The sequence below is a fragment of the Pristis pectinata genome, chromosome 5 (genome assembly GCF_009764475.1).
Source record: "Pristis pectinata isolate sPriPec2 chromosome 5, sPriPec2.1.pri, whole genome shotgun sequence".
Lineage (NCBI taxonomy): Eukaryota > Metazoa > Chordata > Chondrichthyes > Rhinopristiformes > Pristidae > Pristis > Pristis pectinata.
This window is the reverse complement of record NC_067409.1, coordinates 82466176-82485717: the sequence shown is the minus strand read 5'-3', so window position 1 is coordinate 82485717 and position 19542 is coordinate 82466176. Positions and strand designations below refer to the sequence as shown.

Here is a 19542-nt window from a genome sequence, read left to right as displayed (position 1 = left end):
GGCAACTGCTCTGCTCAGGACCGCAAGAAACTGCAGAGAGTTGCGGACACAGCCCAACACATCACGGACACCAGCCTCCCCTCCTTGGACTCTGTCTTTACCTCTTGCTGCCTTGGTGAAGCAGTCAACATAATCAAAGATCCCACCCACCCAGGTCACTCTCTCTTCTCTCCTCTTCCATCAGGTGGGAGATACAGGAGCCTGAGGGCACGTTCCACCAGACTTAAGGACAGCTTCTACCCCACTGTGGTAAGACTATTGAACGGTTCCCTTATACGATGAGATGGACTCTGATCTCACAATCTACCTTGTTGTGACTTTGCACCTTATTGCACTGCACTTTCTCTGTAGCTGTGACACTTTACTCTGTACTGTTATTGTTTTTACCTGTACTACATCAATGCACTCTGTACTAACCCAGTGTAATTGCACTGTGTAATGAATTGACCTGTACGATCGGTATGCAAGACAATTTTTTCACTGTACCTCGATACAAGTGACAATAATAAACCAATACCAATTTGGCCTCTCTCCAGAAAAGAATATATTGAAAAGTGGGAGAAATATGGAAGTCACTAAAGGATATGAAAGTAAATGGGGTAGAAGAGGAAAGAGGCCTTTGACTACAAATCCATAAACCTCTAAAAAGTAGGAACAAAGGTCAATGAACCTATAGCATACATGAGATAAGGTTGGTCCTCAAGATCACAAGAGGAAGTGCAGTAAGCCTACAGAATGCAATGGGACCAGCAGTACCTGTTAGATCGACGGTGAACAAGAGCTATCAAAAAAGAGGTAAGTCTCATGGGAGGAGCTATTTTGAGAACAGCTGTTTCTGAACTCAACGTGCTGCGGTTGAGATCAAAGTGTGGAGTCTTCAGTGAGAAGGCTGAGCGGAAATACAATAAGGCAAGGTAAGGTCATTCTTGTATATTTACATCAGTAGTTAGAAGGCATAGTAATGGCAGTCAGCAGAGTGGTATGCTCCTCCTGCGTGGGAAATCAGGGAGAAGTCAAATGTCCCTAACATCTATGTTTTGCAGGAAGTGTGTCCAGCTGCAGCTCCTCTCAGACCTCATAGAGCAGTTGGAGCGGCAGTTGAACTCACTGAGGGGTGTACAGGAGGCAATGTGTTCTAAGTAAGAGTTTCAGGGAGGTCCCACTGCAGGTTCAGCCAAAGAGTAGATGGGTGTATGCCAGGAGGGGCTGGCAGGGAGTGCAAGAGTCCACTGTGGTTATTCGCCTCTGTGACAGGTGTACTACTTTGGATACTGTTGTGGGGGACGGTCTCTCACAGGAAAGCAACAGCAGCCAAATTGGTTGCACTGCAACTGGCTTTGTTGTACAGCAGGGAAGGACAAAGTCTTGACGAGCAGTAATGATAGGGGACTTGATAGTCGGGGGAGAGACAGGCGTTTCTGTGGCCGCAAGGAAGACTCCAGACTAGTGTCTTGCATCTGTGGTGCCAGGGTCAAGGATGCCTTGGAGTGGGTATAAAACATTTTGAAAGTGGAGGGTGACCATCCTGCCGTCATAGTCCATGTTGGTACTACTGACATGGGTAAGGAAAGAGATGAGGTCCTGCAAAGATAATTTAGGGAGTTTAGGCAGAAAGTAGAAAAGAAGGACCTCTAGTGTTGTTATAAAAAACTGCTAAGCAAGATAAGGCTAAACGGTGTAAGTGGACCCGGAAGCAAGTAGTCAAAAGGTGCTGAGCAAGGTAAGGCCGAACTGTTTACTTGCAAGTAAAGGGACATCTCGCAAGTGGGACACTTTTAAAATTGAGATAAGGAGAGTTCAGGGACAGCATATTTCTGTTAGAGTGAAGGGCAGAGCTGGCAGGATTAGGGAACCCTGGCTGATGAGGGATATTGAGGCACTGATCATGAAAACGGAGGAGGCATAGACCAGGTATAGGCAGCTGGGATCAAGTGAATCCCTTGGAGGAGTATAAGAGACATAGGAGTACACTTAAGAGGGAAATCAGGAGGGCAAAAAGAGGACATGAGATAGCTTTGGCAGATAAGGTAAAGGAAAATGCTAAGAGATTCTACAAGTTAAAGAGCACAGGGTAGCTAGGGAAGGAATAGGTCCCCTTAAGGATCAATGTGGTCGTCTATGTGTGGAGCCACAGGAGATGGGCAAGGTATTAAATGAATATTTCTTATCTGTATCACTGTGGAGAAGCTCATGGAGGCTAAGGTACTAAGAGAAATAAACAGTGGTGTATTGGAACATATCCACATTACAGCAGAGAGGGTCCTGGTAGTCTTGAGGCATATTAAGGTGGATAAATCCCCGGGGCCTGATCAAGTGATCATAGGACATAGTGAGAAGCTAGGAAAGAAATTGCAGGGGTTCTGGCAGAGATAATTACATCATCTTTAGCCACAGGTGAGGTACCAGAAGACTGGAGGGTGGCTAACGTAATGCCTTTATTTAAAAGGGGCTGCAAGAACAAACCAGGGAACTACAGGCCAGTGAGCCTAATGTCAGTGGTGGGAAAGTTACTGGAGTGGATTATGAGGGACAGGATCTACCAGCATTTGGTAAGGCAGGGACAGATAAGAGATAGTCGGTGTGGTTTTGAATTCAATCTGCAGCAGGAATTGACTACTTATAGAAACTGAAGAAAGGGTCCTAAAACAGTCCTTCATGCTTGAAGCAGCAATTCACTGTATTCGATGTTTACACTGTGGCCTCCTTTACAATAGAGGAATAGGTCCTCTTAAGGATCAATGTGGTCGTCTATGTGTGGAGTCACAGGAGATGGGTGAGGTATTAAATGAATATTTCCTATCTGTATTTAATGTGGAGAAACTCATGGAGGCTAAGGAATTAAGGGAAATAAACAGTGGTGTATTGGAACACTGTTTGTTCACAAATTTGATTGAGTTTTTTGAGAAGGTAACGAAGAAGATTGATGAGGACACGGTAGTAGGCATTTTCTACATGGTCTTTAGCAAGGCCTTTGACAATGTCCCGTGTGGTGGGCTAGTCTGGAAGGTCAAATCACATGGGATCCAGGGTGAGCAAGCCAATTGGACACAAAATTCGCTTGGTGGAAGGAAACAGAGTGGTAGTGAAGGGTTGTTATTCAGATTGGAGGCCTGTGACCAGTGGTGTGCCACAGGGATTGTGCTGGGTCTGCTGTTGTACATCATCTATGTTAATATTTTGGATGGATAGTAAGTTTGCGGATGACACCAAAATTGGAAGTGTAGTGGACAATGAAGAAGGTTGTCTAAGATTACAACAGGATCTAGATGTACCAGGGAAGTGGGCCAAGGAATGGCAGATGGAACTTAACTCAGATAAGTGTAAAGTGTTGCACCTGTCAGTTAAATCAGGGCAGGACTTACACACTAAATGGTCGGGCCCTGGACAGTGTCATAGAACAGAGAGACCTAGGGGTACAGGTACATAGTTCCCTAAAAGTGGCGACATAGGTAGGGTGGTGAAGAAAGCATTTGGCATGCTGGCCTTCATCGGTTAGGACACTGGGCATGGGAGTTGGGACATCATGTTGCAATTGTACAAGTCACTAGTGAGGCTGCACTTGGAGTATCGAGCGCAGTTCTGGTCGCCCAGCTATAGGAAGATGTCATTAAGCTGGAAAGGATGCAGAAAAGATTCATGGGGGTGTTGTTGGGACTGGGGGGCTTGAGTTACAAGGAAAGTCTGGACAGGCTGGGACTTTTTTCCCTGGAGCATAGGAGGTTGAGGTTTATAAAATCATGAGGTCTTTTTCCCAGGGTAGGGGAGATTAAAACTAGAGGACATAGATTTAAGGTGAGAGGGGAAAGGGAATTAAGGGGAAACTTTTTCACCTAAGGAACTAGCTGCCAGAGGAAGCTGTAAAACCATTTCTATGAAAGTTTACATATGAGATGATTTTCAAAGATGAACTCAGACTTCAATAGCAAAATGGAAATGGTAGAGACAGGTAAAATTACAATGTTTAAAAGGCATGTACATGGATAGAAAAGATTTAAAGGGATGTGGGCCAAATGCAGACAAATGGGACTAGCTCGGATACACATCTTGGTCGGCATGGATGACTAGGGCTGTTTCCATGCTGTAAAAAGAAATCTCAGGATAACTCCCTGTGCCCCATGCTAGTGAGTATAGAAATAGGGAGACAGAACAGATGAATGTGTGGCTAAAGAGCTGGCACAGGTGGGAGGGCTTCAGGTTTTTGGATAATTGGGATCTCTTCTGGGGCAGGGATGACCTGTTCAAGAAGGACATGTTGTATCTAAACTGGAGGTGGACCAATATCCTTGCAGGGAGATTTGCTGGTGCTTCTCAGGACGGTTTAAACTAGTGAGCAGGGGGTGGGACCCAGAATGATAGTGCAGCAGGTGGGGAGGCTGACTCATATGTAGAAAATAGAACAGGCAAGTCCAGTAGGCAAAGCAGGCAGAGACAGGAGCTGAAGAATGATAGGGCCGGTAGGCTTAACTGCATTTAGTTTATGGCAAGGAAGCTCATAGGTGAGTTGGATGAGCTGAAAGATTGGATCAGCACAAGGATTATGATATTCTTGTAATCATGGAAATGTGGTTGTGGGAAGGGCAGGACTGGCAGCTCAATGTTGTGGGATATGGAAGTTTCAGGTGTGACAGAGTGGGGGGGGGGGGGGGGGGGGTGGGGAGGGAGTGTTGCACTCCTGATTGGAGAGAGCATTATGGCAGTACTCAGGGAGAATATTTTGGAGAGATCAGCCAATGAGGCTATATGGATAAGAATAAGAAAGGGGCAATCACTTTGATAGGTCTATACTATAGGCCTCCCAAAATAGACAGCAGGGATTAGAACAGATAAATTGGCTGGTCACAGAAGGGTATAAAAGCAATAAGGTTGTAATAGTGGGGGACTTTCCCAATATTAGTGCAAGGGGCTTAGATAGAGTGGAATTCGTAAAATGCATCCAAGAGGGTTTTTGAAGTAGTATGTAGAAAGTCCTAAGAGGGAAGGGGCTGTACTTGACCTTATCTTAGGGAATGAGGATGGGCAAATGATGGAAGTGTTTGTGGAGGAACCTTTTGGAAACAGTGACCATAGTTCAGTAAGCTTCAAGGTAGTCATGGGAAAAGCTAAGGTTATTTTTGGCTTTTAGAGATTAAATGTAGATGTGTCGAATTATAAGAGGCATGGAAAGAAGGGCCTAGTACCCTCAGCAGAAATATAAATGAGGAGGCACAGATTTTAAGTGGAAGGGTTGGAGGGCTGAGGGGAAAGAAATACATTCACAGCAGTGGCAAGTGGAGCTCTGGAACTCAATGCTTAGAAAGATGGAGGCAGAAAGCCTTCTTGCATTGAGAAAAATATTTGGATGAAGTCACTGTCGAGTTTATTGTCATATGCACAAGTACATGTATGCACAGGTGCAATGAAAAACTTACTTGCAGCAGCATCACAGTCACTTAGCATAAGCAGCAGTCACAAGAAAAAACATAAACATAAATTATACCCAATTTTTACAATGACTACCATAAACAGCGAAATTACAGACGGAAAGCTGGGGATTGACATGAATTTGCTTTTATGGCTGGCTAGGGCCAGATATGTACCTTACTGTCTACCTGCAATGCACTTCCCTGTAGCTGTGACACTTCACTCTGTATTGTTATTGTTTTTACCCTGTACTACCTGAATGCACTGTGTAATGAATTGGTCTGTACGAACGGTATCCAAGACAAGTTTTTCACTGTACCTCGGTACAAGTGACAATAATAAACCAATAACAATACACCGTCAATTTATCACAGCTCGATAGCTGGTAGTATTTCTGCCTCTGGACGTGACGCTTCATTGCCTGTGCTACGCCGTTGCCTGCCGGTTGGGGGTGCTGGAGAGCAAGGGGGCGGGGAAATCAAAGGGGGCGGAAGCGCGCAGCGCCGGCGCGTTTTCGCCGCTTGTCCCGCCATGAGCGAACCGCAGTGCAAGAGGCCGAGGCTGTCGGGTTCGGATTGTCAAGCGGCGGCCAGCCCCCAGATTGATGGCGAGGAGGAGGAGAAGGAGGATGAGGGGGTGTTGCGCCGCTGCCGGGAGGCCGTTTGCGCCGAGTTCGCCGTTGTGACCGGTACTGACGAGAGTGTAGCTCAGTGTTACCTGGCGAAAAATGAATGGCTCCTGGAAGTAGGTACCAAGTACTTGGTAGAAGCAGTGAAAGTTGATGTCCTCCTGCTGATGGTGCCTGGGGTGTGGGAGGAGGGGGAGGAAGCATTGAGGGTCCCACCTCCATCACCTTGCTGCCCATGGAGACACAGGAGACTCCAAGTGCTGGGATCTGGAGCAACGCACAATTTGCATGGAAGAACTCAGTGGGGCGTGAGGAATCATCAACGTTTCGGGTTGAAACCCTGCTGTTCATGGATGGATTGATCATAGGAATTATTTGTGAGCAGGTTGCAGATAATCCTGCAAAAATGGAGGATTACATCATTAGTTGTTGTATTTCAGGTCTTCTAGGTGGTTGTAAAGTTATTTGGAACAACATGGAATTTCTTTCACCCACTACAAGGATCTGGCCATTTATCATCTCTCTCTCCCTCCTTCCCTTCCTGCCTTCCTTATTGCTGAAAAGAGTATCATAGTCATAAAATTATAGAACATTTATAGCCAAGAAGGAGGCCATTTATTGCATTGTGTTAATGCTTGCTTTCCACAGATGCTGCCTGACCATTTTCCCTTCAAGTACATATCCATGTATACGTCCTCCCGAGGTTACGAATGCCTGACCCGTGGACACACTGTACATGCAAACAAGCATTTGGGAGACTGGCAGGATGGATATGGATGGGGATGGGTTTGCTGGCTGCTGCAAGGATGCAGGCATCTTCTGCTGGGTGGGAACAGGGCATTTCCACGTGCCTTCTCTCCCCATCCCCACCAAGCTGCAACAATTGGGCGCTGGGTCAAATTGAGCAGAGCTGGGAGTGCTGAGCAGACTTACTTGCTTATTCACTGAGTCAGTGAGGCCGCCTAGCTGTTGCTCTCCCATCACAGCTGTTTCTGTTCATTTCTGACTAATGAACGGTCCGTGTCATGAACGGTTCCCAGGAATGGAATCCTGTTGTAACCTGGGGACTTCATGTACTCATCTCTCTCTGGACTAATTTGGTATTTCTCCGCACTATTAACCAGACCATCTATATCTTTTTGCAGTCTATATCAACCCTAAATAACCAATTTCTGTCTTAACTGCAAGCAGGTTTATCATGCCACCCCGATACTGGGTCTAATTCATTAATATCTATTGCAAAAGGAAGGGACTAAGTCCTGTGGAACCTGTTTGGTAGCAACCTTCAAATCGCAATATCACCTGTCAACCATTGCCCTTTGCTTTGTGCTCTGAGCTGGTTTTGGATCCAATTTGTCACACTTCCTTGGATTCCACGGGGTTTATGTATTTGATTAACCTGCCTGTATCTTGTCATTTATGTTTGTGGAGCCTTCAAATATATAAATTATTTGCTGTATTTTGTGCATTACAATTGTAAATATGTTTCATTTGCTGTAAAATGTTTTGGGAACACTGATAATAATTTTCTTGCTGTTTCAATTTCACTGTTGTTAAAGTTTTAAAAGTGGCAGATTGTACTGCAGACAATCACCCTTAAAGCCATCCTCAAAGTATCCTTATCTATTAGCTTTTTATTCATTCACTGGATGTGATTGTGCCCTTCCCTAATTGCCTTTCTTGTGAGCGTATTCCTGAATAGTCCATAGTTCATATGATGAAGCTAATGCCACAAGTGCATGGGAAGTGAAAGGAACAAATAATTTTATATCTTTTGTTTTCTAAGTTCTCACCCAACCGCCTCGTTACTTAGTGATTTGCTTTATGTTGCCTAAACTCTTTGCTTGTACTCATACTTGTATCACAGAGGTTTAAATTTGATTGACTCTTGTACAATGTAAGTGAATAATGCTAGAATGGGAGAGAAATCAATCAGTTATCGTGAGATGATTGACAATCAGAGGTATATTTGCAGCCTCTAGCACTTTTATATTTAAATGTGATTTAATATGATCCATTTTGTTTAGAAGTGATGATTTTTGTTTTACCTAATTATTTGCAGAGAGCTCTCAATTCCTATTTCGAAGCAGCTGTTCAGCCATCTTGCTCTGCGATGGAGGCTGCCTCACAGTTAATGAATGGAGCAGATTTCCAAAGATGGTATGCACACACCCCATTTGTCTTAACTATTAAAATAGTCATTCTTAGGTTGAGTGGAGTGTAACATATTCACAGAGGAAATATGAAGCATTTTATTGGAAACATGCCACCTTGTTAAAAAAGATATACTAAAAATGCTAATGATATACTTCTTGCTTTGTCATTTATTAGTGCAAAAACTAGAGGCCTTGGAAATCACCATGCAAGTCATCAGCTTTCTGGAAACTAAAAGTTCCTTTACTAGTTACTGAGGTTTTGTGTTATTTGGATCTAAATTTCATGCTTCCATAATATTCTCAATAAATTGTCCATTAGAATATGAATGTTTAACAGTGAGCAATATTCCATGAAATAAAACATTCAGATGTGCAGTTTTAAGGGCTTTTATATAACTACACACACCTTACATATTAAATTTTTTTAATGCAGTATTGATTTAACAGATGAAAGTAGTGTGCAGACGAGCAAAGAGGATGGTGCAAAATCACAAGTAGATGAAAGCACCATCTCATTGTTAACCTGGAACATAGATGGACTTGATGCATCAAACCTACCAGAAAGAGCACGTGGTGTTTTTTCTTGCCTGGCGCTGTGAGTACAATTGTTTCACTAGTATAGGCTAGCCACAGTTAATTCTTAAAATAATTTGTCATACTATTTGTATAGATAGCCTTATAAAAGTGTATACATTTATGAGTCTTTCAGGTCAGGAATTGAAGAATCTTATCTCTTGTCAAACTTTCAATTGTTATTAGCTAGCAGTTCACATAATTTTGGATTAATGACTAATTCAGGTTCTGTACCAGGAAGATTTTAGTCTGTTCTGTAGTTAGTTCAAGAATGTTTTGTTCCAGAAAACTGACACAGGACTTGAATTATGCAGCATATCCCTGTCTGTGTGAAAATTAACACCTCCCATTATAACTTTTGGTAGCAAATGGTTGCTTTCATTTCCTCATCTATCTCCTCCCTTAAATTTTTCTGTTGTTTATTGCTTCCTAAACCAAAATTATTTACCTTTTTAATTCCTTTAGCAGAACTGATCATCTAGACCTTGCTCTGACACTTTTTGTTTAATCCTTGAGTTGTCGCCTGAGTCTGCCCACCCTCCCTTTTTATCATTGGAATAAAATACTTTTTACATCCCCATTTAATCTCAAAGTAGGGCCCTTATTCCAGCCTATTCAGCCCCATCTTAATGGCAAAGGTCCATTCCGTCCTAGTACTGTGCCAGTATTTCTTGATGTTTTTCTCAATTGTATGGGATGCAGATATCACTGGAAGGCAAGTAGTTACTGTTGTTGAGAATGTAGTGGTGAACCACTACAGTCCTTCTGGTTAAGATACTTCCATGGTGTTGTAGGGAGTCCCAGGATTTAGATCCACCAGTGATGTGGAACAGTGATATACTTCCCAGTCAGAGGGTTATGCGAGTTGGCAAGAAGCTTGCAGTGATGCACCTGTGTGACGAACTGCAATGCATTTTGTAGATGGTATACATTGCAATCAGGGTGCCTCTTTGTTAATGTTTATAGTGGTGGATGGGGTGCAGTTGTTAACCCGATTTTCAAGTCCCACTTCCGTCTGCTGTAAATCACTAAGTGCCACAGTTTACTTCAACCGCGTTTATTTAGCAATATATCGCGAGGGAGAAATTTCCTTACTCTATCATGGAGCCTGCAGCGGAGTTCTCCGAGGTACAGAGGGGGCAGACAGTAATTTATACAAACATTGTCACGTACACTTCAATGAGTCAGGCGCCGGAGTTCTTGGTTGAGCAGGAAATGGACAGAGGGCTACTGGAGATGGACAAAGAGCAGCCTCACACCCCAGGTTCAGCTAATTGTTTTGCAATCGGGTGAGACAAAGGCAGGTATCACCTTCATTGTTTGAGACAGCCTTCCCATTTCCCGTTAAGATTGACCATTATCTCCATAGTCAAACATAATGAGAATCCAATTAAGTTCCAGACACAGCAATTACCACACAGCACCCAGCCCAGGAAAGCAGTGGTGTGGCTGTTCTGGCCTGAAGGACACTTTTTAAATCAGTATTTCGAGCAGCCATAATTCTCATCCGTCTTAAAATATGAATACAGTTATAGTTTATTAATCCTACACCTCCTCACAGTCAGGTGGGCTGCTGTGTCCTGGAAGGTGCAATGTTGTTGGAGCTGAGCCAGGAGGTAAGGGTCTTATCTCAGGACACCCAGCCACTGACCTGCTCCTGTAGTCACTGTAGTTATGTGGCTGTTCCAGCTGAGTTTCTGTTCAGTAGTGATCTCAGGATACTGGTGATGGGGGATATGGCAATGGTAATGCCTTTGGACGTCATTGGTCGTTAGACACTTTCTTCTTGAGATGGTTATTGCCTTGCACTTTCATGTATGAATATTACTTGCCACTTATCAGCATGTGCCAGAATATTGTATAGTCTGGTTGCATGCAGACATAGACTGCTTCATTTTCTCGTGAATTGCAACTGGAATTTAACTTCGCAATCTCTTTCCCACACCAATGTTTCAGTCATGTTTTTGCAAATGCCTTTGTTTTGCATAATTAAAGTGCCTTCAACTGCCTCAATCCAAGGCTTCAGAACTTCTTTCTAGATAGCAGTCTGTCTCACTACTTTGTTCTCATCCTTTAAGATGCTCCCGAAAAGTTTGACATCTGACCTACTGTGTCCAATTTTGTTTGATAATGCTCCTGTAAAGTGCCTTAGGACTTATTTTACCAGATTAAATATGACCAATGCTAGATGTTGATGTGCATGGTTCAGATGTCAATGCTGAGATAATTGTCCCCAAACTTGGCTCCTGTGTCCTGGTGTTTCCACGGCAGTTATACATTCTCTTCTATTTTTTCTGCGTTGGTTATCTAGACTTCCTTCTCCTCTGTCCCAGAGACATGAGATATCACTTGCCATCCTTCTCTGCAAAGAATTTTTTGATCAATTTTCTGCATTATTGTGGTACGACATAAATAAGAGTTGCGGTTGTGGTACATCTTGGTCTTGAGGGCTTTGGGCACTTTGTAGGTTCATATTAGAATATCCAAAGATTAATAGGATTTTGAAGTTTAGTAATAATGTCTAATCAAGCTTTTCTTTTGTTTTTGAAGGTATAACCCTGACATAGTGTTTCTTCAGGAAGTTATTGAGCCCTATTACAATTACTTGAAGAAGAGAGCAGTGAGCTACACTCTAATTCCAGGTATGAGATAAGCTCTGGGCTAGAACCAGAACTTTGAGGACTTGAATGTCACTAGTGCCCAAATGAGAAAAAAATGGTTTTCAGTTTTAATTTTGAAAATATTACAAATTTGGTTTGGTTTGCTGGGAGTTTTCCAACTTGCCTCTTCTGACTAAACACTTGAAAAGACACTGGACAGCTTAAAGGTTTCAAATTTCATTTGCCACTGGCAGTGTCTTCAGCTGCATATGACTCCCTTTTCTAAATATTTTGGACTCTCTACCCTTTTTAAGAACATCAAAACCTACTTCTTTCATCAAGCTTAGTGTCACCTGTCCTAATATTTTCTTGTGTGGCTCAGTATCACCTTTTGCCTGATGATGCTACTTTGAAATGCCTAGGATTATTTTATTATGTTAAAGGTCCTATATAAATGTAAGTTATTGTTCACAGTGCCAAGTTAGCAGGAAAATGGTGGCGTTCAAAAAAGCTACCCACTGCCCTTAAAGGTACATTGCATTAAAAGTACAACCTCATTCTGCTCTCCATTTCATGCTCTTTTAGTAAATGTTATTTTGGACTGCAATTTGCCCCACCTCAGTAAGTAAGTTTACTAGTTTTATTTGCCATGTTTTCAGTTTGATAGGCATGGTGTTAATTTTGCTTAATGTGTGTTTTATTAATCTTTGAGGAATGTGGCTGTTATCCACAAATTCTGGATATTAGTTAGATAGAGGTGCGTTCTTGTGATGCATTAGGAAACAAGCGTGAGGAACTTTTGAATTCCTGTACCAGGTGATGATCATACAACTAGATACCTCTACCAAGATTCATTCTCTACTTAAACTACGTTCCTGTCAGGATATATGGTCACTAAGTGGAACTTAAAATCCCATTAAGATAAAGACTGCTCTCATGCACCTCCAGCTGTATTTTATTTAGGGTACTACTTTAGGTGTGCTATCAAATTTGCGTTTATCAGATTAGGTAGCAGGTACACACCTTGCCTGAATGCAGAGTGCATCTGAAGCCGTGTGAACTCTTTATTTGGTTGCCTTTTGCCAGCTGTTTATTCTCTGATAGGCTCTAAACTCTGGAATTCTTTCCCTAAGCCTTTATGCATCTTGTCCATCCTGTTTTTAGGCATTCTTAAAATTCCTCCTTAACTGTTCTTGTATATTTATGTGGCTCATTATCAGAGCTGGTTAGTTTTTCAGTGTAGTATCTTTGAGTATATTATCACTTTGAAGGTATTATAAACTGCAAAACTGATGAAGTGGATGGCATGCAGTTGGCTTTAGACTTGGTGGTGGGGGGTGGAGGGCAGGGAGGAAGAAGGAAGCAAGGAGTTATTAAATCAACCTAAAGTGTGCACTCTTTTCTTTAGCAAACAATGATGGTTACTACACAACTATTATGCTAAAAAAATCCAGAGTGAAATTATTGAAACAAGAAATAATAGCTTTCCCAACCACCACCATGATGAGAAACCTCCTCATTGTTCAGGTAAGTAGAATGTGAAGGAAACTGTCAGGGTTATTGGTTGGTATATCACATAAGGAATTAGTTTTTAGTCACTCTGAAAGGAAAATCTTTTTCAGTTAACATTGTTTAAAAAAAATTCTATTCATTATTGAAGAAGTTGTGAAAATTATACTCATTCCTGGATGAGTTTAATGTGTGTTTAGTTACCCTACTGTGTACTTTTATTGCTTAATGTGTGTTTTATTAATCTTTGAGGAATGTGGCTATTATCCACAAATTCTGGATATTAGTTAAATAGAGTATGAATGTTTTATTGGGATTGGAGAAGGCAGAATAAAAAGCGGGATAAACAAATGTGCCTCATTTAAATAAACGTTCTTGATGCATTAAACTAACTTGAGTGACCAACCACTTCTACCTGTATAGTTACCTCTTGGTATCTCAGGAATCTATTCCCTGTCCCCCTTTTTAACTTTTGGCATATTTCAACCCTTGGTGAGATCTCCCTGCAGTCTCCATGTGTATATTGGTAACATCCAGCTCAAATCTGTCAAGGGAACATCAAAGCCATCCCACTTTGGTGTTTATCAGAACATTTGTGCTTTTGTGCATCTTCTCTCCAGCTGTAACTTGTAGCTGAGTTGGGAGCTCTGATGTCTTGATGCACTGCTTGACCTAAGCCGCCTTGCCTGTTCTTTCTCTACACTGCTAAATCCATTTTCTTCTGATGTCTGGATACCCATGTCTTCACTGAAAGGGTGAATTGTTTTTTTGGTGAATATCTAATTCCTCAAATCCTTTGTGCATCCTTGGTTTAAAAGTACAGAACAACAAATGTAGTCCTCCACCTGCCTGTGAAAGTGGAAAGTTTTTAAAGAAAGTCATTAAAACATCTACCACATGACATTTCTTTAAAAAGCCTGCTTACATTGTTATCACAGTTCTTGACCAGAATTCCTTGTCAGTCATGCTCAGAAATGGCAGCAATGTTAATGATTGAGATTAATTTTACATGTATAATTGTATCATGTAACTATTCTCTAACAGAAGGAAACTTGAGAAGTTAATTGATTATTATTGACTGTGGTGCACTTTGTTCGTTGTACTGCCCACTGGGATATAATGCCACTATTTAAAATTTGATGGAGAAAGGACAAGGTTTGTTTTTTTTTCCAGAGGTTTTTTTGCACTATCTTATCCAACTCAAAAAAGAATGTTTAATATTTGACCCCCGAACAAAATATGGATGCTTACAGACAGTTCCTGTGCCTCATAACTGAGGAAAGTTTAAACAATGAATCTTTTACTGCCATTTCTTAAAGGAGAAATGGAACTTACTAAGTTAGTTTCCAGGCAAGGTAGAACATTTTACAGAATATTGGAATGTACATGTACATTTTTAAAGTCACATGAAAGAGAGGAATTATACATTTTAGTTACTTAGCATTGAGTATCCAACTTCATGGAGCTATTGAGAAATGATGGGTGAAGCTAATGAACTTGTTCTGCAACCACCCACCCTGTGTTACAGGCGAACATTGCTGGGAATGAACTCTGCTTAATGACTTCCCACCTGGAGAGCACAAAGGAACATTCTCGGGAACGGATTAAACAATTGGGGACTGTGCTCAAGAAAATGAGAGAAGTACCAGATTGTGCCACTGTAATATTTGGAGGGGATACCAATCTGAGAGATAAGGAGGTGAGTGTTGCAGAAAGTACATTTTAACAGTTTGGTCCAGCTTGCAGAAATATGGATTGAATTACCTTGAGTTTAGAGATTTGCTTGTTATCATTTGCTGTGGCTTCATGTGTGTTCTGGGGAAGAAGTGCAGTGGAGTAGAGGAAAATAATTTTTGCTACGCACGTGGATAACCCTCCAACCCCCTTTCCATCCATTCTACGTTACGGTAATGCATCTCAATTCTTGTTCTCTTTTCCTTGTCAAAAATTCTATTTTAGTTTTCTGGCCTAAGGATATCTTCCTTGTTTCATTGGTTCACCTCCCAAACCTGTGATCATAGGTACTGAGAGAGATAAGGACACTTGATGCATTGAAATGCCACAAACTGCAAGTTAAGCACAGGTTCCTTCAATGTTGTTATGTCTAAACCCTTTAATTTTCTGTCCATCGAAGCTGTGGAAGTGTCTTTAGTATATGGCCAGCAGACATTTAAGAAGGTAACTCATCAACATCTCTCAAGGATGATTAGAGATGGGTAACAAACACTCACCTTGCCAGCAATGTCCACATTCTGAGAGGGATTTAAAGAAGTGTCCAGGATAGAGATTTAACTTTTATCTATTTAGAATACATTACAGGTTATTGCTTTGTTATCAGTGAGAAATTTCCCTTGGAAGACAAAAATACAGTTTACTACTTTGGCCTGCACTTTTACCATATGTGGAACAGCATATATGGTACCTTGCTTAGTACTCAGGATGCGTTTCCAGAATAAGTGCACTAATTGAATCAGTGCCAGGAGGGATCATTATATTTATAGATATGCACTGCTGAGCAGGGACCCTGGAGTGAATCCCTGCCCTCATTGTTGCTGTGTTATGAACCTGATGCTCCCTTAGGAGCATTACCACACAGGTCAATGTGGAGAGGGTGCCTGTGAAGACTGGGATTGTGGGATGGGGTGAGTGGTCCAGGCACTCAGCATCGATATGTGAGGCTCCAGGCTCTAACATGATGAGCATGGTCAGTGCAGGTCTTGGTGGGACCAGCAGTGTCTGCTGCATCTGTTGCCAGACTCTCTGGTTCCTATTATCTCTCCCATTACCTCCTGTTGAATGCAATGGAAACTGTTGTCAGCTTCCATCGAGCTTATTGCCCATAAGAGAACCTCTGGGCTGGGGAGAGCTGTGCAAGAGGGGAAGGCAGAGCTTCCATCGCTATACAATGGCGTATCTGCCCAGTTCTCTGTGAGTACTGAGCCTTTCAAATGAATCTTTGTTCCACTTATGGTTTAAAAAAAATGAGCGATGTTAGATCAGTAATCATGAACTGCTTGGTGAACAGTTTACAAAACCAGAAAGCAGCTCCTTATAACCCACGTGTTTGAAAGCAGGAATATCACTCAGTGGTAGATGTTATAATCACAGTTTTAGAATTCTGTTAAACATTGTTCATTCTCTTATTATCTACTCCATGATTTATACAGCATTTTCCTATGACTTTCCATGGAGGTGTCGTGCTACATAAATACTATGGCTACATGGGCAGGTCAGAGGCTGGGCATCCTGGAGTGACTGACTTAAATCCTAACATGCCAAAGCTTTTCCACCATCTGTCAGGCAGACAGACACAAACATGATTCAATGTGGGGAGAAAGTGTCACATGAACAACAACATCGCCTATTGCAACTGTTCATCTATACACAGCCAGTTGCCTGGAATTGAAGCGTATGGTCCCTCTCCATCCACACTCACTTGGCTATGGCGTGCAACAACAACCAGACCTTGGACATTGTATTGCTAAGGCTCTGACAGGCTTTAATAGAAGACAAATCTAGGTACAGACTATTAGGCTTCTATCAAAAATGTTTTCATTGATTTCGATTACATGCAACCATATTTATAATAGTTTTATCAAGATTCTTTAACCTTATAGAATTAGGGAAAAGATCTGTAAAAATTCTTCTGGAATGCCTTGGGCAACAAAGTGAGCTTAATATTTACCTTGACGTGTTCCATGAATGATTCTTATCTCATTAATTAGTTACTTATTTCATTTACGACAGCAAGTCATTAAGTTTGGACTGGAAGTATTTTGTAGCTGAACAGTACAGAGCAGAAGAGGGGAACTGCCCTGTGTTATGTCCCTTCCTGCTGGAAGTCTTCCACCGGGCATTAGGCATTGATGGGCTGGTGTGTGATAGTGAACTTGGTGAGTGGGGGTTGGAGGGATGGATTCTGGGCATGAACATGATCTAGGATTCTGCCATAGACATAAGTTGAGTGTGAATTGTCTTCAGCACTGTTTTGTTTCTTATGCAGGTGAAAAGTTTTGGAGGATTACCAGCTAATATCTCAGACGTCTGGGAATTCTTAAACAAACCCGAACACTGCCGATACACATGGGATACCACGACTAATAATAATTTGAAGGCATCTTATGCTTGTAGGCTCCGATTTGACCGTGTGTTTTTCAGGGCTTCCAAGGAAGGTCAAATTGTCCCAAAGGAAATGTCCCTCATGGGACAAGACAAATTAGAATGCGGACGGTTTTGCAGTGATCACTGGGGACTCCTTTGTGACTTCGATGTCATACTATAAGAGCAAATGAGGAGCTTGGACCAAAACAACAATTATGCCTGAAAGGTCGAGTTGTATGCTTTCTGTAATGAAAATTTTCAGAGCTGTTTCTGAGTTAATGGGGTGCCCCATTAGCTACATCCTACTTAACCTTACCAAGCCACTTAAACCCTTAAGTTTGCAGTCATCGTTCTGAAGAGCTAGAGGTATTGTTCACATTACTGGTATACAGGGTGTTGGGCTAAATTATGTATTGGAGCAGAGCTTCTGATGGGTTGGAAGAACTTGATTCTGAAGCCAACTGTTTGTAGTGATAATGTGTTCCGTTCCTTAGCTCACTTCTTGTCACGGTGAGTGGAAAAAAAATCCCTGCAATTTGTTTTTAAAATAACTTTTCTAGAATGGCTCTTAGTTGACTACCTCACCTCTTATGTCAGTGTAGCTGCATTGGAGGTCTTTGAAATTATTTTGCATGTAATCGTTGTTCATTTGTGCCAAATACCTTTGGTTTAATTTCTCCATGGAATATCATAATTTTAGAAATTAAGAGGGGGAAAAATCTCCTTTTGTCTCATCTTAACTCATTATTGGAAAGCCCTGTTGTTTATTTTAGATGCATGTCTGATTTATCCTGTGGTTTTAATGTTGCAAATAAAAATTTTTAACTATCTGCAAAAAGAACTCTTCATAAAAATATCCCATGAAGTTAGATGAGCGTATAGTTGATAAGGTGAGGCTGTTTCTTTCAGGAGTGTTGTACTGAGTGCTGTGAGCAAGGGCAAGGAGCTCTTGATCATGGGATGGAAATGATTTGTGCTCATTCTGACACTAGTGTTGTTAACTTTTAATTGCCTTCCTAAAAAGCACAGCAAGCTACTTTGATGTATTAGATCATCTGATATCAATACTATGTGAAGAGACGCTAAGCCTAGCTGACCCTCAAGCCTTCCTTATGAATTTATAGGGACTTGTGGTGGAATTGGAAGAGTTGCCCACCAGAATAGACAAAGCAACAGCCTTGATTCTTTCAGAATCACTTTGCCTGAGATACAAGGAGAGGTTGCATAGATGAGGACTTTATTCCCTGGAACGTAGAAGTTTGAGGGATGACCTGATCGAGGTATATAAGATCATGAGGAGCATAGATAGGGTGAAAGCACATAGCCTTTTTCCCAGGGAGAGGGTGCTAAAAACAAGAGGGTATAGGTTTAAGATCAGAGGTGAGATATTTAAAAGGAACATCAGAGGTAGCTGCTTCATGCAAAGGGTGGTGCGTATGTGGAATGGGTTGCCAGAAATAATGGTTGAGGTGGGCACATTAGCATAATTTTAAAAGCCATCTAGATGTCCATGTATAGGAGGGGTTTAGAGGGATATGGGCCAAATGTGGGCAGATGGGACTAGCTTGCTGGGCAACACAGTCAGGATGGATGAGTTGGGCCAAAGGGCCTGTGTCTATGCTGTATGACTCTATGATTTCTTTTCAGTTGGCATCATAGAGCAACAGGACAGGACCCCTGAGATGGCAACCAAGTGGGATAAAGTCAGACAGGTGTGGCCCTGGTACTCCTCAATATTGCCTCCAAGTCTAATGAACCCCTTTTAAAAAAAAATCAACTGGGAAAATATGGGCTAGAAAACTGATTACCACCAGCAACTCCAGCTGATGAGTCAGCACCTGGTTTAGACTTAAATGTGCATTTCTAAGAGTGGCTCGGAAGCACCAGTAATAACCAAGATGGGTAGAGTCCTGAAGGCAGTGAGTTAGGAAGGTAATGGAATACACCCTATCTGCAAGTCACCAAGGCTTTGTCAATAACAACTCTCAAATGCATGACTTCTACCGCTTAGAAGGACAAGATTAGTGAAGATGAAGATCTATCTGGTGTTATCTGTGCCATTGTAATATTGCCACAAGCTATAGTTGCAGTATGTTATTGTCAACAAAATGGGGGCTTTGCATGTTCTGCATCTCATGTTATGGTGATTGATAGATATGCTTGTGCTATACATGATGGGAGGTGTTCCTTGGTGCACTGTCAGGCAATAAAGGTGAGATGCTGCCGACACATAGGGTACCTGTAGATGCCCACGCCGAAACTGGCAATGATACACTGAGAATTTTGTCCCTCAGCCTGTACGCTGAGTTTCCTTTGGGTTATGAGTAATGCTGTACATAGGTTTGGGTCTAGTATGATTCTTGTGCTATTTCATCTGTTCAGGCAGTCAATTCCATTCAACACTCCTCAGCAAATGAAACATTCTAAAACCTAGACAACATGATGATGTGCTTATGATGGACAAGTAACATTCACTACACAAAAGTGCCAAGCTATGACTCTTTCCAACAGGCAGTTTTTCCATTCCATAACCAGGTACGGATAATTTATGGATGAAATAATTTCATCCAGCAGG

The 19542-nt window shown here is 41.8% G+C and overlaps 1 protein-coding gene across 2 annotated transcripts; it reads left to right on the top strand.

Annotated features, from left to right (window-relative positions):
* Window positions 1-5825: 5825 nt before the first annotated feature.
* LOC127570614 (tyrosyl-DNA phosphodiesterase 2-like) lies at window positions 5826-17808 on the top strand. 2 transcript variants are annotated; one of them, XM_052016332.1, is made up of 7 exons: window positions 5826-6144; window positions 8091-8188; window positions 8618-8779; window positions 11308-11399; window positions 12766-12884; window positions 14395-14565; window positions 16870-17808. In XM_052016332.1, exons 1-7 carry the CDS (start codon window positions 5932-5934, stop codon window positions 17146-17148), a joined length of 1134 nt encoding a protein of 377 aa, XP_051872292.1. In that variant the 5' UTR covers window positions 5826-5931; the 3' UTR covers window positions 17149-17808. The 2 variants fall into 2 exon arrangements, with proteins under 2 accessions (XP_051872292.1, XP_051872293.1); XM_052016333.1 differs by lacking the exon at window positions 8618-8779 and having other exon boundaries at window positions 5883-6144.
* Window positions 17809-19542: the final 1734 nt, after the last annotated feature.

Excerpts from the sequence above, each read along its gene's own strand:
- LOC127570614 (XM_052016332.1), top strand. The coding sequence starts at position 5,932 with ATGAGCGAACCGCAGTGCAAGAGGCCGAGGCTGTCGGGTTCGGATTGT. Across the intron at positions 12,885-14,394 it reads GAAACCTCCTCATTGTTCAG|GCGAACATTGCTGGGAATGA; the intron begins GTAAGTAGAATG and ends CCTGTGTTACAG. Across the intron at positions 14,566-16,869 it reads CCAATCTGAGAGATAAGGAG|GTGAAAAGTTTTGGAGGATT; the intron begins GTGAGTGTTGCA and ends TTTCTTATGCAG.